This window comes from Macrobrachium nipponense, chromosome 4 (assembly GCF_015104395.2).
Source record: "Macrobrachium nipponense isolate FS-2020 chromosome 4, ASM1510439v2, whole genome shotgun sequence".
Taxonomy (NCBI): Eukaryota; Metazoa; Arthropoda; class Malacostraca; order Decapoda; family Palaemonidae; genus Macrobrachium; species Macrobrachium nipponense.
Window position 1 is genome coordinate 86513277 of NC_061100.1, and position 27281 is coordinate 86540557.

Consider the following 27281-nt stretch of genomic DNA (forward strand, 5'->3'; position numbering starts at 1 on the left):
TATGGTGAATTTATGAAAAAACTTTTTCCTTACGTTCGTGCGATTCGTGCGATAACTCTTCCGATAAATTTTTTCGTGCGATTGTCCTCATGTTTGCACCCTTTTAAATTTGCCGTTACATAAAGTTTTATATATGGAAATGTGCGCAATTTCATGCACAATACAACAAAAAACAACCCATGGTTGTAGCTTTTATCAGTTTTGAAATATTTTTCATATAAATAACGTTAAGTGCAAAAATTTCAACTTTCGGTCAACTTTGACTCTACCGAAATGGTCGAAAAACGCAATTGTAAGCTAAAACTCTTATATTCTAGTAATATTCAATCATGTTTACCTCATTTTGCAACGACTTGGAAGTCTTCGTAGCACAATATATTGCGATTTATGGGGAAATTTATGAAAAAAAAAAACATTTACGTTCTGACGCGTTGTGGTAACTCTTCCGAAAGAATCAGAATTTTTTTGTGCGATTGTCGAAATGTTTGCACCATTTAAAATTAGCTGTTACATAAAGTTTTATATATGAAAATGTGTGCAATTTCATGTAGAATACAACTAAAAATGATTGAAGGTTGTAGCTTTTCTCTTTTTTCGAAATATTTGCATATAAATCACGATAAATAGAAAAAAAAACCACGTTCGGTCAAATTTGACTCTACCGAAATAGTTGAAAAACGCAATTGTAAGCTAAAACTCTTACAGCCTAGTAATATTCCGTCATTTTTCTTCATTTTGAAACAAATTTGAAGTCTCTAAAACAATATTGTGATTTATGGTGAATTTTTGAAAAATATATTTACCTTCACTCCGCGTGCCGATTCGCGGCCGCAAGTCTCCGAAATACGTACATTGCATTATCCTAATATTTGCTCCTTTTCATATTAGCCTTTTTATAGAGTTTCATATATCAAAATGTGCGCAATTTCATGAAGAATACAATAAAAAATAATTGAAGGTTGTAGCTTTTTCCATCTTCGAAATATGTGCATATAAAAAAATATATATATTAAAATTTCGACATTCGGTCAAATTTAACTCGTCCAAAATGGTCGAAATCTGCAATTCTAATCTAAAACTCTTACAGTATCGTAATATTCAATCATTTGTCTTAATTTTGAAACAAATTGGAAGTCTCTAGAACATTATTTAGAATTACGGTGAATTTTTGAAAATAACATTTTTTTACGTCCGTGCGTTACGAATTCGTACATCATTTTGTGATAATATTTTTCCGGTGTTGGTTTTATTGTTTTACTATGTATTATATATCAAAAAGATTGCAATTTAGTGTACAATACAACGAAAAAAAAGTAACTCGTTAGCTTTGACCGTTTTTTGCACAGCGTGATTTGAATACAATTATCTATGAATTTTTTTTTTTTCGTTACCATATATCGCATTATTTACATATGATAATGATATTATTTTTCATTTCTGATGATTGCATACTAAACTTCAGGCAATGAAAAAAAATGAGCCAAAAATGAACTCTTAATCTTCAAAACTAAGCGCGCTGTGATTTTTTGAAAAAATTATTTTTTCCGGTTCCACGCTCACTCCAAACCGGCGCCGGCATACAGGAGAGGTTTTGATTTTTAGGGCTTCGGCGTAAGAGGGTTAATAAATGTTGTGGTCGGCCTGCTTGAGGAATTTATAGCCTTTATTCTTTTCATATGTATTTTTGAATTGACTATGGTATTATAGAAACTTATTAGTAAATTAAAAGATGTTACTATGCATTCCAAGGCTATCAGCATTATTAGCAATTACTGTTTTCATCCAAATGAAATTTGGAACCACAGGCAGTTGCATTTTGAGAAAAGTTTTGTATTCATAATTTATGAACAGAACTAGTCATTAAGGTTATTATTGTGAATTATTTATTTTATATATGTTTCATAAATCATTTTAGACTATTCATATTACTGGAAATACAAACTGATGCCTTTTACAAGGTAAGCCATATGATGGTGCTTTTTAGTGAGTGGGACTACCAAAAAACCTTGTAGCATCTAAAGGCATCATTATCTTTGTTCAGTGTTTTGTGATGTGCTACTGCTCTCACCTTGCCCTTGAATAGAAGCAGCTCAGTTGACATTGTTTTTCTGCTTGATTGTATTTTATATTGTTTCATACTGTGCCAGTTGCTGTTTTATTCTTTTATGAAGAATAAGAAGGCACATAGCTCTAAGGGCTGTGGGCATGTTTGTGGCCAATTTCAGAAATATGTACATTTTGTTTGTGAAAAGGTGGCCTTCCAGTTAAAGGCTCTCAGCTTTGCACTGTCTACAGCTTTTCAGTTTTTCATGAAAGTGTTCAACTTAGTTTCAGCTTGATTAATCCTGCCTTGGTACATCACCAGCTGACTCAAGACTTGGATCATGTTCTGGACCTTTGCAGAACACTATAAAGTTAGTGTTGGATTACACTGGTGGTGAACATTAAGCCCATTTTTGTTTGTGCTGGTCATAGATGTGTTAAGTGAAGAGATCAGGAATAAAGAGCTGTGGGAGTTGTACGCCGATGATCTGGTAATACGCACGTACTGCTGAAAATGAGAAAACCTACAGAGAAGGGTTGAAGAGTGGCAGGAGTCTTTAGAGAGGGTAGCTCAAAGGTGAATGTGAATAAAACTGAGGGTTTGGTGAGCAGTTGGGAAGATAGAGACTGAATAGTAATACTAGAAAGAAGAGGGTCGATTAAACAGGCGGAAAAGTTTAGATACTTAGGATCTACATTAAGCCAAGAGGGAGGATGTGAGGCTAAAGTTGACTGGGATAAAAGCAGCGTAGGGGAAGTGAAAAGAAGTTGCTGGAGTAGTATGTGATAAGAAATTGCCAATCAAGCTATAAGTTAAGATCTGTTGCACAGTGATAAGACCAGTATTAATGTATGGAGCAGAAACATGGGCTCTTAAGAAGAAATGCAGAGGTTGATTATGGGAATATTACTGCTTGAGAGCTGAAAAATGGCAAAATAAGGGCAGGCTTAGTCAAGATTAGAGAGGTGATAATAGAGTCATAATTAAGATGGTATGGGCTTGTGTTGAGGATGGATGGTGAGGGACTAAAGATGGCTTGGGAGGAATCTGTTAGGGGAAGAAGATCAAGAAGGAGACAGAGAATCAGATGGCGAGACAAAATGAAGGAAGATATGGAGAACAGAGGTTTGGTGGGGGGGATGATGCCTCTGATGGAAGGTCGTGGAAAAGGCGCATCAGGCAACTGACCCGTAAATGTAGGGGTAATGGTGAGAAAGAAGAAAGAGTTGCAAAATTGCATGGCATTTCTTGAGATATGAAACAAAAATTTGTAATGTTGAATCATTAGGGAAGTCACTCTTGCCTAAACATTGTGGAATTGATATTTGACTAAAATATTAAAAAATGTTTTAAATAATTCTTATTTTACTTAGATATACATACTGTTGACCTCCTGTATTCGCATGGGGATGTGTACCAGACAAAGACACACACATGCTGCAGACACGTATCTTAAATCTGCAGATAGTTAACCATCCCCTTTAAAAAATGTTTATAACTGCCTATAATAACCCTTTACTGCCGACTGGACGTATTTTACGTCGACATTTTTTGTCTCTCGTGTGCCGACTGGACGTATTTTACGTCGACTTACAAAAGTTTTTTTTTTAAATTCGCGGAAAAATACTTATAGGCCTACCAGCCTAAAACTTTTGAATCACGCACCTTGGGGGATGCTGAGAGTTCACAGATCAAGGTGTTGTTTTGTTTACAATCGTTATGCAGGCGCGCAAGCGCGAATTTCTTTCTTGCCACACTAAAAAGTATCTGTGACACATCTCAGAAATTATTTCGTCACTTTGACATAATTTTTGTACCATTGTAAATTAGCCGTTACATGAAGTATTATATATGGAAATGTGCACATTTTTATGTAGAATACAACAATAAAATACTCATGATTGTAGCTTTTATCAGTTTTGAGATATTTTCATATTGATAACGATAATTGCCAAAATTTCAACCTTCGGTCAACTTTGACTCTACCGAAATGGTCGAAAAACGCAATTGTAAGCTAAAACTCTTATATTTTAGTAATATTCAATCATTTACCTTAATTTTGCAACTAATTGGAAGTCTCTAGCACAATATTTTGATTTATGGTGAATTTATGAAAAAACTTTTTCCTTACGTCCGCGCGGTAACTCTTCCGAAAAAAATCATACATGCGATTGTGGTAATGTTTGCACCATTTTAAAATTAGCCGTTATATAAAGTTTTATATATGGAAATGTGCGCAATTTCATGCACAATACAACTAAAAACAACCCATGGTTGAAGCTTTTATCAGTTTTGAGATATTTTCATATAAATGACGATAATTGCCAAAATTTCAACCTTCGGTCAACTTTGACTACCGAAATGGTCGAAAAACGCAATCGTAAGCTAAAACGCTTATATTCTAGTAATATTCAAGCATTTACCTTCATTTTGCAACAAATTGGAAGTCTCTTAGCACAATATTTCGATTTATGGTGAATTTATGAAAAAAATAACATTTTCTTTACGTCCGCGCGGTAACTCTTCCGAAAAAATCATAGGTGCGATTGTGGTAATGTTTGCACCATTTTAAATTAGCCGTTACATAAAGTTTTATATATGAAAATGTGCGCGATTTCATGTAGAATACAACAAAAAATAATTGAAGGTTGTAGCTTTTCTCATTTTTGAAATATTTGCATATAAATCACGATAAATAGAAAAAAAACCACTATCGGTCAACTTTGACTCTACCGAAATGGTCGAAAAACGCAATTGTAAGCTAAAACTCTTATATTTTAGTAATATTCAATCATTTACCTTAATTTTGCAACTAATTGGAAGTCTAGCACAATATTTCGATTTATGGTGAATTTATGAAAAAACTTTTTCCTTACGTCCGCGCGGTAACTCTTCCGAAAAAAATCATACATGCGATTGTGGTAATGTTTGCACCATTTTAAAATTAGCTGTTATATAAAGTTTTATATATTGAAATGTGTGCAATTTCATGCACAATACAACTAAAAACAACCCATGGTTGTAGCTTTTATCAGTTTTGAAATATTTTCATATAAATAACGATAATTGCCAAAATTTCAACCTTCGGTCAACTTTGACACTACCGAAATGGTCGAAAAACGCAATTGTAAGCTAAAACGCTTATATTCTAGTGATATTCAAGCATTTAACTTCATTTTGCAACAAATTGGAAGTCTTTTAGCACAATATTTCGATTTATGGTGAATTTATGAAAAAAATAACATTTTCTTTACGTCCGCGCGGTAACTCTTCCGAAAAAATCATAGGTGCGATTGTGGTAATGTTTGCACCCTTTTAAATTAGCTGTTACATAAAGTTTTATATATGAAAATGTGCGCGATTTCATGTAGAATACAACAGAAAATAATTGAAGGTTGTAGCTTTTCTCATTTTTGAAATATTTGCATATAAATCACAATAAATAGAAAAAAAACCACTATCGGTCAACTTTGACTCTACCGAAATGGTCGAAAAAACGCAATTGTAAGCTAAAACTCTTACAGTCTAGTAATATTCAGTCATTTATCTTCATCTTGAAACAAATTCGAAGTCTCTAGAAAAATATTTAGATTTATGGTGAATTTAAAAAAAAAATCTTTCCTTCCCTCCGCGCGCAGATTCTCCGCCACAAATCTCCGAAATGCGTACGTCCCATTCTCGGAATATGTGCTCCGTTTCATATCAGGCATTTCATAGAGTTTTATATATGAAAATGTGCGCAATTTCATGTAAAATAAAACGGAAAATATTTGAAGGTTGTAGCTTTTCTTATTTCCGAAATAATTGCATATAAAAAATATATATATAAAAAAATTCGACATTCGGTCAACTTCAACTCATCAGATATGGTCGAAAACTGTAATTGTAAGCTAATACTCTTACAGTATAGTAATATTTAATCATTTGTCTTGCAAATATTTTGAAAGAAATTTGGAAAGTCTCCTAGGACAATATTTAGATTTATGGTGAATTTTTGAAGAAAAAAAAATATTTGTTTACGTCCGCGCGTTACGAATTCATGCATTATTTTGTGATAATATTTTCTCTGTGTTGCTTTTATCGTTTTACAATGTGTTATATACCAAAATGATTGCAATTTAGTGTACATTACAACAAAAAAAAAGTAACTTGTTACCTTAAACCGTTTTGCGCACAGCGCGATTTGAATACAATTATATATGAAATTTCGTTTTTGCGCTATCATATATCGCATTGTTTATATATGATCATGATAATATTTTTCATTTCTGTTGGTTGCATACTAAACTTCAGGCAATGACAAAAAAAGGAGCCAAAAATGAACTCTTAATCTTGAAAACTAAGCGCGCTGTGATTTTTTGAATAAAATATTTTTTCCACTTCCGCGTTCACTCTGAAACACCTCCGGCACACGGTAGACAATTTTTTTTTATACCGCTTCGGCGTAAGAGGGTTAAGCAAGCTTATCAATGATCTACTGATCCTTAGTCAATGGAAATTCAACAGGGTTTTACACATTGAGCAACATCTTTTATATTTCCCTTTTTGTCTCTCATGTCATATCCATCTAAGGCAGTCCCCGTTTATTGGAGGGTATTCCATTTTTGGCAGGGTGCTGTTAAGCAAAAACCCCCATCAACTGAAGCTGGGCAATTTATTGTGCGTGTGGCGCTGAGTTTCTGTTAACGGTGCCAATAACCGGTTAATGGCGCCTCTGTTAGTTATGTTATGGTGGCTTAAATCGCCAATTTTGTTCATGAAACTTACCTGTCAGATATATATATAGCTGTATTTTCTGAAGTCCGACAGAATTTTAAAAACTTCCGACACACGCAGTGGTCGGCCAGGTGGTTAGTACCCATTCCCGCCGCTGGGAGGCGGGTATCAGGAACCATTCCCATTTTCTATTCATAATTTTTCTGTCGCGGTGCTGGAAACACCTGTTTCCAGTACCTCCGTCTTAGATTTTGGAAACTTCATTGCCGCTAAGTATCCTAATTATCTTTTAATTGATTTACTTGGATTCGTGGCTAGGCATACGCTATCTTAAATTGATTTGAATTTGATTCATTTTTGCATAAGATATCTGAATCTAGTTAGGCTAGTTTCAGAGGGTGTTGTCTGCAAAGATAGGGTGTGGCTACCGAAAGCTTCGGTAGATCCGCACTTGGTATGCACGAGGGGTATGAGTCTTGCTTCTTTGTTGAGATTTGTCATGTAAGGAGTGTGAGACTTTGTCTAATTCCGTAAGGAAGACGTATGATTCGTATGTACGCAATTAATCAGTAAACATGTCTAATTCCGTAAGGAAAACGTATGATTCGTATGTACGCAATTAATCAGTAAACAAAAGTCAGGGTAGTGAACCTGCTAACCTTCCTGTAGATTTTTTTTTTTGCCTAACCCTGTAGTATGGCCTACGGGTTATGAATATGTCTGCGAGAGGTGATCGCTCTCCTTCATTGTTGTGAAGAGTGCTGCTTCTGTTATTGTTTCTCATAACCCGGTAATGTTGCCTTCGGGCCCTAAACAGTTTCTGTAGAGGTTATTGCCCTTTCTCTAATACTCTTTCGATTCGTATCTTAGAATCGAAAGTGCTTGCTTTAGAGAGCAATAGTGAAGTGGCTAAGTGCAATGACAGTGCCCCTTGTGTAGTGGAGGGTGCGTCAGATCGGCCTTATTTTGCCTCTAGGCCGGGACCTCTGCTTGACTCCCAGGACCCGGGGAGAGAGCATGTCGAAAGCCGAAGGAGGGTTACGAGGAACCCCCACCGATCTGACGTGCCTTCGGCAGTTTCTGATGAAAATCCCCAGACTGCCTAAGTGCGTTCACGTGCACGAATCCTGAAGGATTGCTTCTCGTCCTCCGAAGCGTCCTCCCCGCGCAGGGGTTGGAGCTTTCGGAAGGACTCGCGCCCTCTAAATAGAAGCTTTATAGAAGAGGACGCTTCACGTCCTCTCTCTCTCTCGTTATGCGTTCCAGTGAGAAGTAAGAAGGCGAACGTCGCCTTATCACGTGTACGTCTTTCCACCGAGAAATATGAAAAAGAAGTCTTAGTCGCAGGACGCTTTTGAGAGCGGACGTCCGAGCTTTGTTACTGTGAGAATAAGAAGGCGTTCCCTCGCCCCTCGTATTCTCACACGATCAACCCTTCTCCTGAGACTGTTTCGTGCAGTCGGATTTCTCTCCGAGATGTATCTCGCTTGTTTTGACGCCTGTCAGGAGCGTGACGCTTTTCTGCACGCTTCTTTTGACGCTCGGCTTGGACGGGACGTTCAGATGGACGCCAGGCGCGCGCGGGTGCACGCCAAGCGCGCACCAGTGGACGCCGAGCGCACGCCAGTGGATACCGAGCGCGCGCCGCGCGCGCCAGTGGACGCTGAGCGTGCTCGCTGCTCGCCAGTGGACGCCAAGCGCGCGCGCCAGCGCACGCCAGGTGTGTCGCCTGGCTGAACGTTTCTGTTGAACTCTTCAAGCTCTTGTTTACGATTTGGGCCTCAAGAATTTTTACCTCTACCTTCGGTGATACCTTATACCTCACATGCAAAGAATGTGAAGTAAGCAGTGCTTCGGAGGAAGCTTAAAGTGAACAGACAACTTCGTCTTCGAAACCCAGCAAGACCTCGGGTTTCGTGAATTCAAGAGGTCTCTGTCAATATTATATTGCTTTTCGCAAAGGTGGATGGAGTTAAGGAAAGCTCAAGGGAAGATCTCGTTGAAGATCTCGTTTCTCTACCGCAGTCAAGACTTTGCGATAAGGCAGTTAAGGGTTATGTAAAGGCTCGATGTCCTGCACGTCAGGACTCTCGGCAACGTTCAGTGGGATTCTTGCAAAGGCACTCATCAAAAGGACGCTCTTCAGGAAAGCGCAAGACAGGACTTCCTTTGCCATACTGCCAATAAATTTTAAGCTTTAGCAGGCATTAGTTGTGATACGGGAGAGGAAGCTGGTTGGAGAGTTTCTTCCTCTTCCCAGGATAATTTTGCAAGCTTTTTAGCCCATCTGAAAGGGTTTTTCAGATGATAGATTTTGTTAGTTTCTAGTCGGGACTACGCTGTCGAATTGAACATCGTCGTTCTACCTGCCGTAAGCCCAGTCTCTTAACAGGATTCTTGCCCCTTCCTCGTTTGAGACGGGAATCGGAAAAATAAAATGCTCGACTTCCTGGATTACGTTTTGTCAATTCAGTGACTTTCCCCCATTGACAATATACTATCGTTTTGTCAAGTAAGTGGGTATCCTCTCATTGACAAAATATCTCTTTGTCCCGTAAATGGGTTAGTTCTCATTGACAAACATCTCATTAACTTGATATTGCGTAAGCGAATAAGCTCTTATTGACAAGATTCGGAAGAGCTCTCATTCGTCATTCGCAGACTCGTACAAGAAATAGACTTGTAGACTACGTCAATGAACTGCTTCGATTCTCTTAAGTTTTGTTCATGAAACTTGCCTGTCAGATATGTATGTAGCTGTATTTCCGAATTCAGCTATATATATGTCTGCCAGGTAAGTATGAACAAACTTTATTGTGATATAATTTCATATTTTGCCTTGCGTTATTTTATTTCTGGTTGGTTCAAGTCATATACGCTTGCTGTAGTTACCTCTTCGGATGGCAACCGAGAGGTCTATTGTCTATTTTAAGGACATTTAATTGTTACTCCCTGCAGCCTTCCAGGAGTTTCCGATTTATCTTTTACTGTTGTATGGTAGTGTTCTGACGACACAAACGCATCTATATATTTAGCGTTTTCTGTTTCGCTTAAATATACCAGCTTGAGAGTCTTTCTGCTCAAAAATAACGGACCTATTTCTTCGTAGAATAGGGTAGCTGGCAACCCAGACATAAGTTAAGAGACGACGTTCGTAAGCTGCTGGCTGCTGCTGTGTCTGTCCTCCAGACCTCCAGTCCAACCGAGCCAGTAACAGATCGTCCGCTGTCATGCGCTGTAGGTTACGTGTCTCTCTCCTGCGGGATTGACTGACTAACCGTATCTCTGTGCTGGCGGTTACGTCTCTCCTGCGGGATTGACTGACTAACTGTATCTCTGTCCTACAATCACGGACTTTAGCCTAAGATTGAGGGGATTTCTTACATGAATGAATAAACGTTGCATTCGTTTTGCCTTACTATGTTCAACAGAGTCATCTCTTAATCATTTCGGTGCTCGTTACCGCACGGTATAGAACTACGAGTCTACTGCAACATTGCACTTTTATATGCTCTCCTTCTTAGGCAAAGCGCAGCCTTATTAGGGAAGTAAGCATACTCGGGGAGGGAATGGATGAGCTTGCTGGGGACCATTTCCTTCCTGAAGAAGTTTGTTTCCCCGAATAGACTGCAATTCAGACCACAGTTTTTCCTACCGGGAAACTGAAATATTATTCAAGATCTAGGAATGATTCTGAACATCTCTCAGTGCGTCTATCACCTGAGGTGATAGAAAGAAGGTGCCGGACATCTGGATAGGGTTTCAGATGTCCTGGATCTTAATCTGAAAGAAGTAAAAGCGATTCGGTAGTCCCTCCAGTCCTCGAAACGAGTTTTTGGGAACCAGTGGTCCAGATCAACTCTGATTTTCCACAGCTCTCTCATATCTTAAGAAGTATCTTCTCTCGGTCCCTGTTCGAGTTTACGAGAAAGAGCCTATTATAACAACAGGCGTAGAATGTAACGATCCTCTAGAGGTTCGTTACAGGATTGCAAAAGTCCGTACGAATCGTCTCGATCGACGGCAGCAACTATTGACTTTCGAGTGGAATCTTTCTTTAGAAGTAAGTTGAGAGTTGTGGAGACTTTAGGGACGCCCTTTCATTCTTCTCTTCGATATGTTGAGGACGAAGAGGCTTCTTCTTCTCTGCTCCCTTATTCTCGATCCGGGATCGGTACCATTAAACGCCATCCTATGATATTGAATGGGGATGGATGTTTAGTCTCTTTTCCCCTTTTTCAATCGCTTAGGAAATGTAATAAGAGGATTTATGACGTCACAGGGAGCGACATGTTGGACTTCAGGGTCCTGGATTCACAGAGGTCACATACTTCCTAGTTCACTTTCCAAGGACCTTTTCCGAGAGAGTCGGTCTACTCTAACTCGAAAGGTACCTATAACCTCTCCGCTCTGAGTCTGACTACGTTCAGGCTATCGAGATGTTGACAGGAATAAGATTAACGTCTTCCATTTCCGTCTGAAGAATGGGATAAGCTGGCAGTCACAACTATTAAAGAATACGCAAATATGTTGTTGACGGCCTTTGGGCTCAGAGATTTGCGTCTGTCAAACAACAAAGCCCTTCACGATCTTTGAGTTCTGTGGAATCTCGAATCTCGCTCACCATCTACTTTTTGTCTCACCTGTTTTCTCGGAGTCAGACACTCGTGCGAGATCAGGCGACATATAGTAGCCCTGAGTTTCTTGTTGACGAAGTCGGTTGCGTTTATACACCCCCGATGATCGTGTAACATGAGACCAGGTTGGACTGTCAGGCATTCTTCCTTCGGGACTGAATCGCCTTTTTGCTCCTAGCTCCTTTCTCCTGGCACCAGAAGCTCGAGTCAGGAGTTGATTCGCTGACGACGTTGGGTTGCGTTGATACACCCCCAAGGTTTGCTTAGATTGAATCGCCCAGGCAGTCCAGACACTCATCCTTCAGCGAAGAATAGTGCCTTATGGTCTTCAGGGTACAGCCTTGCTGTCCTTGATTCGTCTGACTGGTCAACTGGTCGGTCACCTGATTGAAGCTTTCAATATGGAACTTAGACGTAGTCTGAAGTTCTTGATGTCAAAGCATTCGAACCTCTCCTACCTGTTAACTTCTTGCATATGATCAGGAAGGCCTTCTTCTAACCACCCTAGATACGACAAAGAGGGTTAGTGAGATTTTAAGCCATCGTCAAAAGTTTTGGCTTTAGAGAACACAAGGTGGTGTGCTCTCTAAGCCTTCCGTTGTGGCCTAAGAATGGAAACCCGTTTTTTCCTTGGGCCAGGAGCTTGGAAGCAAGGATGGCACAAGTTAGTGGGCAGGAGCCAGAGAGAGTCCTGTGCCCTGTCGGGTCTCTCAAGTTTTATCTACTTAAAACTCAAGAAAGTCGAAGTCATTCGGGCAATCTGCAGTGTTCCGAAAAAGACCAGACTTGCCCATATCGAAGAACACCCTGGCTTTAGTGTTGAGGAGTTCTTTCAAAAATGCTCCTTCATTGGTGGTTTGCACAAAGATTTGCCAAAATCTTTTTTATCTGAATGCTCACGAGGTGAGGGCGCGGCCTCGGAAGCATTTCAACAGAGCATGGCACTCAGCAACATCCTGAGTACCATGTTTTAGCGAAGCAACTCTGTGTTCACTTCACACTCCCTGCGAGATGTGAAGATGGCATATGAGATCTGCTGCTCGCTAGGGCCATATGTGTCTGCAGACACAATCTTGGGGGCAAGAAGTACCATTCATCCTATCCTGTAGAAAATGGTTAGGAAGAGCTCTTAATATAGTTGTTGAGTCGCCGACAACGGCGACTTCTTAACTCTTAAGCCTTAGTTAACACACCTTAACTTTGGCTAGGTTGGTCAGGTGGTGATATATATATTTATATATATTTATTTTACTTCTTAGCCCTCATGGTATGGTCAATATGGTCTAGTCACATTGTGATCACGCCCCCGTTGACAGATCATCTGGAGTGCACCAGCTTTATAGGTCTCTACCTCGCTGGCAACTCTAGTAAAGCAGAAGCAGACTTACGTGGCAGTAACCACGAAGCCAGCTATGCTAACAGGTGGAACCAAGATGTAAATCATCTGCATGCATTTGTTTCCTAAAATCCTTCTATTCTATCCCTTCCCACCTCCAAAGGTGGGATTCAGCTATATATATATCTGACAGGTAAGTTTCATGAACAAAATGATATTGTTATGATACAATAAAGTTTGTTCATACTTACCTGGCAGATATATATAATCAAGTACCCACCCACCTCCCCTCAGGGGACAGTGGAAATAAAAATTATGAATAGAAAATGGGAATGGTTCCTGATACCCGCCTCCCAGCGGCGGGAATGGGTACTAACCACCTGGCCGACCACTGCGTGTGTCGGAAGTTTTTAAAATTCTGTCGGACTTCAGAAAATACAGCTATATATATATCTGCCAGGTAAGTATGAACAAACTTTATTGTATCATAACAATATCATTTTTTGGTGCTAGGCATGTGCCCATAAGACCGGATCGCCATTAACCGAGACCCCAGATAACCGGGGACTGCCTGAATATTCAGTGGACCCCCTGTATTTGTGTTCTCCGGATTTGTGGACTCACACATTCGCGGATTTCTCTTGGTGACATTTTCCCACATTATTTGCGGAAAATTTGCCTATTTGCAATATTTTTCTGAGAAATATCCACAAATTCCTGTGTATTTTATTAATTTCACTGTAAGATGCACTTTTTGTGATAAAACTATTAAAAAACCAGGTGTCAAAATTTTTAGTGGGTTTTTCTTGAGTTTTAACTAACAAAATAGGAGGTTTTAAGCATTTTTATAGGGGTTCCAACTATAAACTGGTTCCAACTATTCGTGCGGGGGGGGGGGAGGGGGGGGGGGTTGTCTGGTACGCATCCCCACGAATACGTTCTGTATTATATTTTATCTGTTGATTACAAGCCTCCAGGGAGTTTTAAGTTTCAAAATATTATCCGTATCTTGAAGACAATTGATAAAGTAGGTGCTGAAATTCTTTTCACCCCTAGGCGATTGCAAAAATTTAGTTAAGATATTAAAGTGGTGTGTCAGTTTACCTTAGGTTTTCTAGTATTTGGTTCTCCTTAGCTGCCTTAAGCCATCAGGGAACATTTTCAATGAGGTGCTGACAAATCTCCGGTTCAATACTGTTCCAAGCAGTGGTGAGGGCGGCTTTGAGTTTGTCGATATTGAACAACTTTCTGCAAACGTTGTTTAATGATCGACCATAGATTTTCAATGGGACTAAAATCAGGGGAATTAAGGGGGCAGTCACTTAAAAGCTCCACACCACAATCCTGCGACCAGTTCTTAATCAATGGCATCGTGTGGCACCGTGCGCCGTCTTGCTGAAGAATTGAAGCACCTGTCTTCTCAAAGCTCCCCTCTAAATATTCATTTAGCACAACGTAATAAAAGTGCTGGTTCACTCATTCATTATTATCAAAAATACACAATTCCCCAACTCCCTCATAATCCATAGAACCCCATACCATCAAAGTTTTGGGGAACTTTTCACAAGGACGAATAAATTTGTCACTGCACTTGTGGCGGGGACTTCGCCAAACTTTTGTCGAGGTTCTTGCCAAACAATGAAATGTGGATTCGTCGGTGAACAACACATTTGTTGTTTCCAGTTATTAATGTCCATTTACCAAACTTATTAAAAAACAACTCGTTTCTTAATATGGGTGTCAGTTAGCTTGCTCTTCTTAGGAGCCACAACACTTTTAAATCCCAACTTGCGTGACAAGTATATCTGTTAAAGTACATACTTTACACTTTCCTAAAATTTCAGGATTTTCTTCCCTGAATTGACAAGTGGTGTGTGAAGGGTTAAGCTCTGCTTCCCTTCTCAGAAGCGAAGTAGATCGTTCAGACAGCAAGGGGGGCCTCCTAGACTTCTTGGCAGGGAGAGGTACCTCTATCTTCCTTGATGCCTTGTACCTCGCGACAATGTTCTGAACTTTTCAACGCTTCAAATAAGTCTTGCCGAACAATTTCAACGGTATTTAACCCTAGTTCAAAGCATTGAATGACCCTTACGCGATCATCCCTAGAAGTATAAGTACCCACCATTACACATAAAGGCACAGGGAATGGCAACACAAGGGCAAAACGGCGAGACAAACAAGTCCTGACAGGAGTGCCAGCAGCACAAACTGACTTACACCACGGCTAATGGGCTACTGATCAGTTATTATTTCCTCAGTCAAGGACACAGTGGAAATAACAAACGGTGTCAATTAGTCATTTTTTGTCTCAGGCATTTTCCGTGACTGATCTGGAGGATTCTTTAAATTGCTGAAAGTCTTTGCACCCCCTCTAGGGGTGCAAAAACTTTTGGCGCCCACTTTAATTATTAAGCTGAATCATTATTGATCACCTTCAAGATAAGGTGCTTTACATAACCTGTTTTCCATCTTATCTGAATCAGTCAATCTCTCCCACCCATATATTACATTGTAAGTTGAGAGACAAGATTTTGGAATTTGTTGTTTGTTTCTCAGTGTGGTTTCAATAACCATTGTGAAAAATATTTTTATGTCTTAGTTGGTTTTTAACAATTGTTATTGCGTAGATATTTTATTAGTAGTCATACTCATTCTTTTATTCACATTTGATTTTCTCATTGTTCATTTCTGTAATTTATATTGCTTTGAAGTAAGGTTTTCAGTATGTTTTGTATATATTTCATATGGTGTTAGTGTGATCAATAGGCAGTCCCCAGTTATCCATGATCCAGTTTTATGGCACTTGTTTACGGCCAAAAATCAGTGATTTTTGGTGCTAAAATGTGCTGATTTCTAGTTATCGGTGATGATGCATACCTAACAGAGGTGCCATTAACCAGTTATCAGTGGCAAAATCTGGTTATTGGAGCTGATAAGCTGCCAAAAATCACCAATTTTCAGATATCAGCGATTTTCGCTGATCGTCAAGCTGTTGGCATGGAACCCTTGCTGATAACCAGCGACTGCCTGTATATATTTTAATAAGAAAAATTCATTTCTTTTTGTATGTAAAAGAAATAAATCATTGTTGCGGAATGTTTTTCAGTGAAAGTATAAGGCAGAAGTACTGCACAACCACAAAACTGTTTACTTTGCTTCAAATGGGATGATCAACATGTATATCCATATAAGTATTCTTTATTTTTTGCAGGTAAATATTATAGATTTGATAACTGTGGTGCTCCCCATAGCCATAGTAGTATGGCAGACCAACTGGTGGGACATTGGTACCTTTCACTGTCTGGAGCTGGTGTCGAGGTTAGTTTTTGTTTGACAATGGTTCATTTTGAAGAAAGCCTCTTTCATTTACATTTAAATGAGCTCTATGGAAGAATGGTTTCTATCATTACAAACTATTTACAAAGCCATTAAAATAGCTTATTCTTCTGTCTGCATGCATCCCTTACTCTGATTCTTACAAAAAGCATGGAGAAGATTGCTGCTTCCAGTAAGTTTGCACACTCATTAGCCATCAACTGCCTAACTGAAACGAGCTTCCTTCTACTCTTGTTGCTGTTGGTGAACTTTAGGAATGCAGTTGGAAATACAGCTGTGGCTTCTAGAGATTCCAGATTTTTAATTTAAATTTATTTATTTGATAAATTTTAGACAGGTGTTCAGGAAGATATCGAATGGTTTTCTTGGCAGTTTATGCTTGCCTGACCCACCGTATGTACGGAAGGGCCACACAAGTGAATGTGATTATTGATGTGGAAATAGAGTTATGTCACCCATCAAGACAAGAAATTAAGGTCACCACTAATTTTCAGGTATACCTCACAGGTGTTTGCCTGCCTAGGCATGTGCAGGCATATGTTCACTACTAACAATAAGGTTTTTCTCAGTTCTCTATAGCAGCCATGTCATCAACCTACGATACTTTAGCAATAATTAGCTTGCTGATCAATGCATAAAATAAGAAACATTCAAGTAAGGAGTGACTGTTATTCATTTTTAACATAAAATGCTAACTGAATAAACAGAGACTACGATTGCTTTATTTGTTCCATTAGCTAACTGAATATTATTATGTTCTCATTTTAAAACTGAATTACATATAATATGATTCATAATCATGAATAGATGCATATAGGCCTAGTCTTGTTTTATATTACTTTGCTATAATGAGTATTTATTCTCATTTAAAAACTGACTTGCATACATGGTTTTCAACTATGGATGAGCATGCATAGGCATACAAATATACTGTCTTTGTCAGCAGCAAAATCAATCTCCTTTAGTATTTAGATTAATTTTAAATTTGCAGGTTTTTATCCACTATGGTAATGGTTGGATTTTACTTGCTCAAGATGCTCATCCTTATTGTTTTTCATGGGGAAAAATTGCAAAATTATAGATATGTATAGTATATCAATCTGATACTATCTATTTATTAGAGAATAGATAAATCCAGATGGGTTAATGCATGCATATCCATTAAGATGAACTATTTGCTCAGGTCACCTGTGCAGGCAGAAAAACTGCAGGTTGTTCACTTAATGTTCAGGTGTGCATATACAGGTTGACTGTTCAATAGACCTGTGCAGGTACACAGTGAACCCTCATATTCGCGGGTATGCGTACCAGACACACACGCACTCACCCGCGAATAGGTAGAATCTGCAAATACTTAGAAACCCCTGTAAAAATGCTTATAACTCCCTATCTTGAAAGTTCAAATAAGTACCAAATGTATACTTAAAGTATCATCCTACATCAAGTATATCTCTAATTATTATTCTGTTACTGTATTAATCTTTGAAATTAAATTAGTATTTTATCATTTCAAAATCAATCTTAAACATTTTACCATTATAAATATATACATACAGCCAATAACACAGAGAGAGAGAGAGAGAGAGAGAGAGAGAGAGAGAGAGAGAGAGAGAGAGAGAGAGAGAGTATTTGTTTATTTTTCCATTTTTTATTCTACCAGAGAGATAATAGAAGAAATAGAAATGAGTTGATTAGGTGCAGGCAACAATTTGGGCCTGCAGTCACTTTCTGTCAATGTGACATTTCTGACAGGCCCAACCTTCTCTCTCGCTTCACAACTTGAAGGGAAAAAACAGGAATAACATTATAGAATTGCATAAATATTTTAATAACAGTGTATTATTATCATTATTATTATTATTAATTATATTTGTTGAATGTTATTGCTGCTTCAGCAGCATTAATCTTGTAGAGGTTTTTCTCTGTCTTTCTTATAGCAGCTTTCTTGTTACTGTTAAGCCAGGTGAGTAATTTTCCGATATTAGTAATAATACAATAATGGTAAATGAAATCTGGAAGGGTAGGTTCTGTAGAGTTATGAATATTTCTCTATAAATATAATGAAATACCTATATTATGTCATTCTAGTTATAATAATTAGTTATCGCAACATTTTGTCTGGTTCTCCAGCCATCTTCTTGGCAAAGGGTGAGTGAGGGTCTGTGTGAGATGGTGTAGTCCCTCTTCCTTATATTCAGGTGGTTTGGCAGGGGGTTTTCAGCGTGCTGAATTCTGGCTGGCTGGTCTCCCTTTAGCTGGCAGGGGCCAGCTTCAAGTCAGTCTCAGGACCTGATAGTTCTTTGCTGTAGTCTGGCAGATCTACAGGCTTGTGTGACGTCATTGCGGGTCGAATTTTTTACTGGCTGAGAGATTTATGATGTCATTTTGGACTGAATTCTGGTTGGCTGACTGCTGAGTGATGTTGCAGCTGGTATAAATCTGATTTTCTTCACCAGGGATGTCATTGTTGGTGTCGCTATCCTGTTGTGGTATAGTGGTACTATTTGTCCTTTTGATTGTTGGTAAGAGAAAAGCCTCTTGTGCAGGGTAAGGAATGCTAGTGCTTTTAAATGAGGAGTGCCTTGAGCAGGTGGAGGCAGGGCAAGTCCAGTGCTCTCCCAATTATCTATGTATTTAGGATAATGCTAACGCAGTATATGTTTAAGAGAAGGTCTCCTACCATTACTATTATTATTAATATATTATTATACTATTATTATTATTTTTTAATCTTCCTAATATTTGAAAATTAGTACTTATCATGTATTAGGTGAATCATTTATTTTGTATAAGTAACTTAACAAGTACATAACTACATAGCTATAGCTTTTACTTTGTGGCAGTTTACAATGAAATTCATGGTAGTTGTTCTTTTGTTTAGTGAAGGTAACAGGCCCCACCCACTTTCCGGGGAAGTAAAGGTACAACACAGCTAAGACTTTCATTCTTTTCTGCCGCGCAGTGACGACAGTTGCTTACCTGGTAGTTTGCTTTGAAATTCCTTTCTTTCACTGGACGGTTGTGGTTCCCACAGGATTTGGTGACTTATTCTGGAATTTTATTTTTGAATTTGGTAGCAATTTTGCTAATTTAGTTAGCTTACTGGCTTTCTTTTGTGAATATATCTGAAGCTAGTGCTTCTAGTGCCCAGTTTTGCAGCAAGGGCTGTAATACCTGACTGACTTCCATTAAATATGACTCTCATACCATTTGTAGCCAATGTAGGGGTCAGACTTGTTCTTCCATTCTTTCATGTGATGAATGTAAAGACTGGTATCAGGGAAAGTGGAAGACTTTGACTAATTATTTAGAGAAACTAGAGAAGAATAGACTTAGAAGGGTGGCTGCTAGAGCCAAAACTAAAGGATTTATGGCAACGACCAGCAAGCTTTGCGGCTAAGCCCCGCCTACTGATTACGTCACGACCATTCCATGAAGCTGATTGGTTGGAAATAGTTTCGAAAAGTTGGTTAATCTGTGGTTCTTTTCTCTCTATTATTTTGCAATGGTTGTTTTACTGAACTAAAATACGTTGTGCTGATTATCAAAATGAAACTTTATATTATCCCATAAAATAAAATCATAATACACATCTCTATAAAAATGGTAAAAAACAGGAAAATATGAATGAACTCCGAAGTGTTCTGCGTTGTTGCAATGTTGTTTCGTAAATGAGGTTCACCTGAATACAAAGGTGTCTCTTGGAATGTCTGCATTCGAATCGATGCACTTTGTTGTGAGTTTGCAACAGTTGGTATTGTTGTAATCTGCAACATGCATTTTTTTTCTTTTGTCTACAGGGTCCACATTGCAAAACCCTTTTGTATCCCTTAGTCCTGAATAAAGCCTCACCTTAAGAAGATGCGTTTCATCGTTCCGCCTCAATCCTTGAAAACCTGATGTCTAATTGGTCAATTAGCCCCATATTATCCCACACATGAATCAGTGCACAATGGTCATTACCGTCTGATATTGTCAAGTGTGTTTCACCATTGTAAATCTAAACACAAAAACTTTCTCAGAGCTATGCAAACTGGAATTTCATATTGATTTCAGGAAATTTTGCTACATTTGCATAGTCTTAAAATTGATTTCATTGGAACGGTTTACACATTTGAAGGGATGACAGGCAGTGACCGCACTTTATAAAACCAGAAGATACCTTTGTTTAAAAAAAAAGTTACAGTATGACAGGCTGTACAACTCATATTGGATATAAATTGCTTAGAATTTTCTTGAGGACATTAACTCCTTCCAAAATAATAGGATAATAAATATGACGAAGACCTATAAGGTCCTATGTCTTTTTGTCGGTTTATGCAGCTTACACCGTTTGGATTATAGGCCTATCTTATATTCAGTCATTTTATTGTGATTCTTGTTGTGGTTATTCTTGTGTTTGTTGCTGCTGTTATGGTGCTTGTAGCGTCTTTGTAAATTTTTCTTATGGTATCCTAACATTGCAGAATAAACATAGACCTATTTGTAAAATACTGACATAAAGAAATAACAGCCTATTCTTGTTAACTGAAATTTAGTCGTTTGTTGTAAATAAAATTACTAATGGAGGTCTTATATAGTTGTGGAAGAGAGAGAGAGACTGATTATACACAAATGGCTCCAAAACCAAGTGATTCAAGCAGAGTATTGTTATCCCTTTAGTAAATATATTTTTAATATAGTTCATTGAAATCAGTTTGATAGTTGTGTTGTAAGGCTGAGACAGTTCTAGGATTTGGCCAGCCATGCATTTATGTACTCTTGCTTATACATGTACATTCCACTTTATGCATTTACGTTATATATCTTGGAGTTAAAACTACTACAGTGGTACCTCGAGATAGGAAATTAATCCGTTCCGAGGCGGCCTTCGTATCATGATTTTTTCGTATCTTGGAACACATTTTACATGTAAAATGGCTAATCCGTTCCAAGCCCTCCAAAAACACCCCAGTAAATTATATTTCCAGGCCTAAAACACATGTTCTAGGGTTACAATGCCAATCCGACGGAAGAAATATGACTCCAAAAAGGCAAAATACTGTACATACTTGAGTAATATTCAACTGCATGTAATGTTCAACCCCATTTTTACTGCATATATTAGGACTTTAGCATATGTCCCTTAGCAATAAGCCTAGCCTATGTTAGCGGTTGCTACTGTAGCCTAGTCTATGATTCTGACATCTAAACCTAAGAGCTAAAAGCTTAGAATATGCCAATAAAATGTATAAATAATCAGTATGTACTCATTTCAAATAATTATTAATTAATCATTAACTATAATACACAAACAAACAAAAAACAAACCTTCCAATCGATTGTTTACATTCAGCTCTTACCCGTCTTACGAGTATCGAACGAGCGCCAAGCAATCATTTTTCCTAGCACATAGTAAGCCATAAATTGTCATTAGTATCTCTCTTCAACTAATGAAACTACCAGACAGTATAATAACCATTCATCTCTATTCTTTATTCTATCTTTACCTAATGGAGATACCGAATTACTGACAGCTATAATGAAACATACGTATACGTAACGTAATAATAAAAGAGAAGAAGAATTCTAAAAAATACATATTTGTTGGCAGTCTGATTTATTTTATATTTTATGATATCTAATTCACAGTTTTTTTATTAAATGTATTACATGTACTCATTTCAAATAATTATTAAGTAACCATTAACTATAATAATAAAAAAAAAAAAAAGCTTCCAAACGTCTGTTTACATTCAGCACTTACGAGTATCGAACGATCGCCAAGCAATCACTTTTCCTAGTACACAGTAAGCCATAAATTTTCATTATCTCTCTTCAACTACTGAAACTACCAAACAGTATAATAACCATTCATTTCTTTTCTTTATTCAATCTTTACCTAATGTTTTTTTTTTATTAAATGTATTGCATGAATAAGTTTCTCAATTTACAGCATCCTTTTACCAATAGAATACTTAAAGAACAAGGGGTAGATGCAGACCAATAGGAGAGCAGGACCTTATGGTGTGACTAGCATCAGGAACCAATGGGGGAGCGGGAGGATGGTGGCGAGTTTACTCAGTTGGCGGCGCGGGAGTTTTAAAATTGTTCTCGGTGGTCCGGGCAAATCTCGGGACTTTACAGCAACAACCTTTCGTATCTTGAAAACTTTTTGTATGTAGAGCAATAAATTTTTTCGCATTGGCTTTCGTATCTCGAGTTTTTCGTAAGTAGAGCCTTTTGTATCTCGAGGTACTACTATATTAATATAAAGCTACTCTATTTCCAACAGATACAGGTAGAAGACTTTTTGCAATAAGAAATTGATGTGTAGGCTCATGCCCTGTCATTATCTCAATATATAAGAATTTATATGTAGGCCTATCTTTACAATACTTCAAAATATAAGAATTTAACATGTAAGTCTATGCACTGTCATTGCCTCAAAACATAAGAAATTAACAAGTAGGCTTATTTCTTGTCATTGCCTCAAAATATAAGACTTTAATGTGTAGGCCTATGCCTTGCCATTGCCTCAAAATGTGAGAAATTGATGAGTAGGCCTATGCCCTGTCATTTCCTCAAAAAATAAGAAATTGATGAATATGCCTATGCCCTGTCATTGCCTCAATATAGTATAAGAAATTGACATGTAGGCCTAATCTCTTAATGATATCAACATTTGACATGCAGACTATTATGAACTAATACCACAATATCACAACTGGCTGCATAAATCTATACTTCATTTCAGTTAATGTGGTCTATGTCAGAACGCTTAAGCAGACCAACACCTATTAAAAAAAAAAAGCATGATGCATATGTGTTTAGGCCGCACAGACGAAATGATCCAAGATCTTCATAATGATATATATAACTTTATATATCTTTTATTGGAGATATCAATTGCTTACTTCACAACTCTGGGAACTCAAATCTGTGGTTTCATGATTCATGCACGAAACTCAACATCACCGAACGGAGTCAAATCTGTACTGGTAATCATTTGGACTGTTAACTAGTGTGACGTCATTCCCCCTTCGAGAGCTAGCCAATCACAAGCGTGCACTGGGCGGGGCTTAGCTGCAAAGCTGGCTAGACTCTGCTATAGTCAGAATTCTCCTTCTATTCCTGCTCTTTCGACACCTGTGACTGCTTTCTCACCGATCAACAGTCCTCCGGCTTTTCTTATTCTCCCTTGCCTAACTCCCGACCAATACCATCTTCAGTTTAGAGGCTAGGTTTGATCACAAATTTAATATGCTTGTGAATTCTGTTGCTCAGAATGGGAATTCGGTTAAATGTTTGATGGATAAGTTTAGTGTTAAGTGATCAAGGTGCTAGTGATTTGGAAGAGGTGGCTATATGTTCCATTGAGGTTTCCAGATGAAGGTCCCTGTCAAACTCCTATAAATCTGGGAGGAGGCAAACCGGAGATCCCAGGCTTGGTGGGGTTTACCCAAGGTTGTTGCCCTCTCACCTGAGCCTGTAGTGTGAGGATCCCAAGACTTGGAGGACAGCCGTTGGAAAGGCGTCCAACTTGGTATTCACATTCCGTCGTCCTTAGAGGACGTTACGAACGATTTGAGGATGTTTCTAGACCACTGAAATTGTCTTTTCCAGTGTTGGATTGCTGTTCTTCCTCTCCTTGCAAGCGTTCTAAGGATCAGGATCATAGTCCTGAACCTTAGTTTAGCTTTTGGGATCTTTCCTATCATTCCCCTGAAGTTTCGGTGTCAGATTGCTGATTTATGACACCTGTATGGGCTTCCAACTCCCTCACATCGGGATCCAAGGGTGTTAAGTGTTCAGTGGTGGATTCCAAGCGACCCATGTTGTCAGTGGATCCTAAGGGATCAAAGCATACAGTGGGATATTATGGATCCAAGTGCTTATTGGAACCTGTGCATTCTGGTGTATCCAAGCGCTCGAATTAAAGAGGGTAGTGTTTGAGCGCTCGCCTACACGAGCGCAGTCGTCATCTCTGCGATCCGCGCCAACTTCCAGCAGAGGTTTGGTCTCACAATCTAGACATCACTCTGTTCCACCTGAGTTTCAGGATTCTTCCCTGGATCCAATCAGTTGTTGCCTGGACAGTATCTTGGAATTTCTTCAAAATTCATCAACGCCTCGTGATTCTGCAGTAGTAGTAACTTAGTCTCCACCTTCAGACGAAGAGGAGGATCTTGAACTATGTCGGCATATGAGTCTCTGTTGAGATACTTTTTGCATTGTTTTCCGGATTTCTTCTTGCCAGCTACACCTGCATCCCCGGGATCAGCCTTTATGATGAGAAAACCTGTTGAAGACTAGATTGTCTAGTATGGTCCTGTCCTCTTCATTGAGGAAAGCATTGGCTCGCAGAGAAGAGAGATGCAGGAAAGGCGGTTTTTTGTGCTCCTCCTGCTTGGTTGTTGAAGAGGAGATACCTTTAATATGTTACTGGGAAGGCTCCTTCTTTGGGAGTTTCAGCCTTCTCCCAGGGGGACTTCTTCAGTCTGATTGATTTGGCAAGAAGGTCGGTCTTTTCATCCACCAAGATCTTATTCACTGCCTCAGAACTGGATCATCTAATATGTGACTCTTTTTAAAGTTTTTTTTTAGATATTCAGTATTGTTGACTGGACCATAAGCACACTAGCCAAGAAGATTGAGAGTTGCGCTTACCTTTAACGCAACTTTGCGTCAGATTGGTGATTGGTTAGGAGTGTTATCCTGCGCTGATAAAGCAATCAGAGATGGCTCGCAAGATTGGCATCACTGGTTACTGTGAGGTCCTCAAGAGAGAGAGCAATGGTGCTCGTGCACGTCAAAGAGGGTGACACCTTCACAGAGATCAGCTCTTCTGTTTGCATCCTTAGATCATAGACTTTTTCCTTGAGCCGCTGTTGAGCATGTAACAGCAGAAATTCAGAAGAAACCCCCAGGATTTCCTAGCCGCTTCTTCTAAGAGGACTAATAAAACAGTTCATCCTCCTTCAATGTCATTCTCTTCTAGAACGGTATCACCTCTGCAGCAGCATCCCTTTAGGGTGGCAGAGGCAAGTTCCAGTCACGACCTCGGACTAATATTCGGTCAGTACGACCAGCGAAGAAATCAACATCCAAGACCTCTTCTTGTAAGTGAGGATCCAGTCCTCCATGCTTTAGTGGAAGCCAGACTGCAGCATTTTTGGACCAAATGAGCAGAAAAGAAGGTCAAACCTTGCGTTTTGCAAGTCATCAAAGAAGGGTATTCCATCCCCTTCAAGGAAAACCCCCGTTAGTTTCCTCTCCAGTCAACTTGGGAGCTTACTCCAAAGACTCAGAGAAATTTACTGCCCTATCAAAAGAGGTCGATTCTCTTCTCAAGAAGGGAGCAGCAGAAATGGTACAAGATGTCAATTCAGAGCAGTTTTACAACTGTCTATTTATTTCTAGTCCCCAAACCATTGGAGCATTGGAGACCTGTCCTAGATGTCAGTGCCCTAAATTTCTTTGTGAAGACCATGAAATTCAAGATGGAAACCAACCATTCTGTCCTGTCAGCCATTCATCAAGGGGATTGGATGGCGACTATAGATATGCAGGATGCCTACTTCCACATCCCCAGACATCAAGAATCCAGGAAGTATCTAAGGCTTATGTTCCAACACAAGGTCTTCCAATTTTGTGCTCTGTGTTTTGGCCTGTCAACTGCTTCTCAAGTTTTTACCAGAGTCCTTCCCCCGCTGGCAAAGTTGGTACATCTAGCAGGAATCAACCTTTGTCTGTACCTAGATGACTGGCTCCTTCGCTCCCATCCAAGTCAAAATGTATGGAGAACATTCAAGAGACTTCACTTGGCCCAGTATCTGGGTCTCCTGATCAACAAATCCAAGTCCCAACTAGTTGCAACCCAATCCGTTCTTTATTTGTGGATGAGGATAGAATCTCAGAGTTTTGGGCTTTTTATGTCCAACAAGAGTCCTAACTTGTCTCTGGAAAATTCAAAAGTTCCTATCTCGCCTTTCATGTAATGCCAACAAATAGATGAGCCTTCTAGGGACCCTTTCGTCCATAGAAAAATATGTGCCCTTGGGAAGGCTGCATATGAGACCGCTTCAGTTCTTCCTCAAGGAATCTAGTTGATGATCAGATCAATCAAGAAATCAAAGAGGACCTTAAAGTGGTGACTCATAGAAGGAAGGTTTGCGTACAGAAAATCTCTGTTCCCTCTGAACCCCAACCGCTCACTATATTCAGACACATCGGATCTGGGTTTGGGCGTAATCCTGGAGAATGCAGAAGTGTCGGGGATGTGGTCCAGTTCAGGGAAGAACTTACACATAACTGTGAAAGAACTCAAAGCAGTTCATCTGGACATTCAATACTTTGTGACAGTGGTCTACGACTCCACAGTCATTGTTCATTCGGACAACACAACGGTGTTGGCTTACATAAAAAACCAAGGAGGCACACACTCACTTTCCCTGTTTGAGGCGGACAGGGATCTGCTCCTTTGGGCTCACGACAATCACACCTAGATTGTCACCACATTTATTAACCCTTTTACGCAGAAGCGGAAAAAAAAAAATTGTCTCCCGTGTGCCGGAGGTGTTTCAGAGTGAGCGCGGAAGCGGAAAAAATATTTTTTTCAAAAAATCACAGCGCGCTTAGTTTTCAAGATTAAGAGTTCATTTTTGGCTCCTTTTTTTGTCATTGCCTGAAGTTTAGTATGCAACCATCAGAAATGAAAAAAATTATCATTATCATATATAAATAATGCGATATATGATAGCGCAAAAACGAAATTTCATATATAATTGTATTCAAATCGCACTGTGCGCGAAACGGTTAAAGATAACACGTTACTTTTTTTTCGTTGTAATGTACACTAAATTTCAATCATTTTGGTATATAACACATTGTAAAACGATAAAAGCAACACAGAGAAAATATTATTACAAAATAATGCATGAATTTGGAACGAGCGGACGTAAACAAATATTTTTTTCAAAAATTCACCATAAATCTAAATATTGTCCTAGAGACTTCCAATTTCTTTCAAAATGAAGACAAATGATTGAATATTACTATACTGTAAGAGTATTAGCTTACAATTGCAGTTTTCTACCATATCTGACGAGTTAAAGCTGACCGAATGTAGAATTTTTTTATATATATATTTTTTATATGCAATTATTTCGGAAATAGGAAAAGCTACAACCTTCAAATATTTTTCGTTTTATTCTACATGAAATTGCGCACA

At 38.7% G+C, this 27281-nt stretch overlaps 2 protein-coding genes across 4 annotated transcripts in view; both read left to right on the forward strand.

Annotated features, from left to right (window-relative positions):
• Window positions 1-27281, forward strand: part of LOC135210986 (transmembrane protein 17B-like) — a 708558-nt gene that overhangs the window by 312896 nt on the left and 368381 nt on the right. The window lies entirely within an intron of this gene.
• The window catches only part of LOC135210983 (non-lysosomal glucosylceramidase-like), a 343346-nt gene that overhangs the window by 278989 nt on the left and 37076 nt on the right, over window positions 1-27281 (forward strand). The window contains exon 13 of the mRNA XM_064243984.1: window positions 15945-16051. Coding sequence (XP_064100054.1) covers window positions 15945-16051 — 107 coding nt within the window. The remainder of the gene's footprint in view (window positions 1-15944; window positions 16052-27281) is intronic.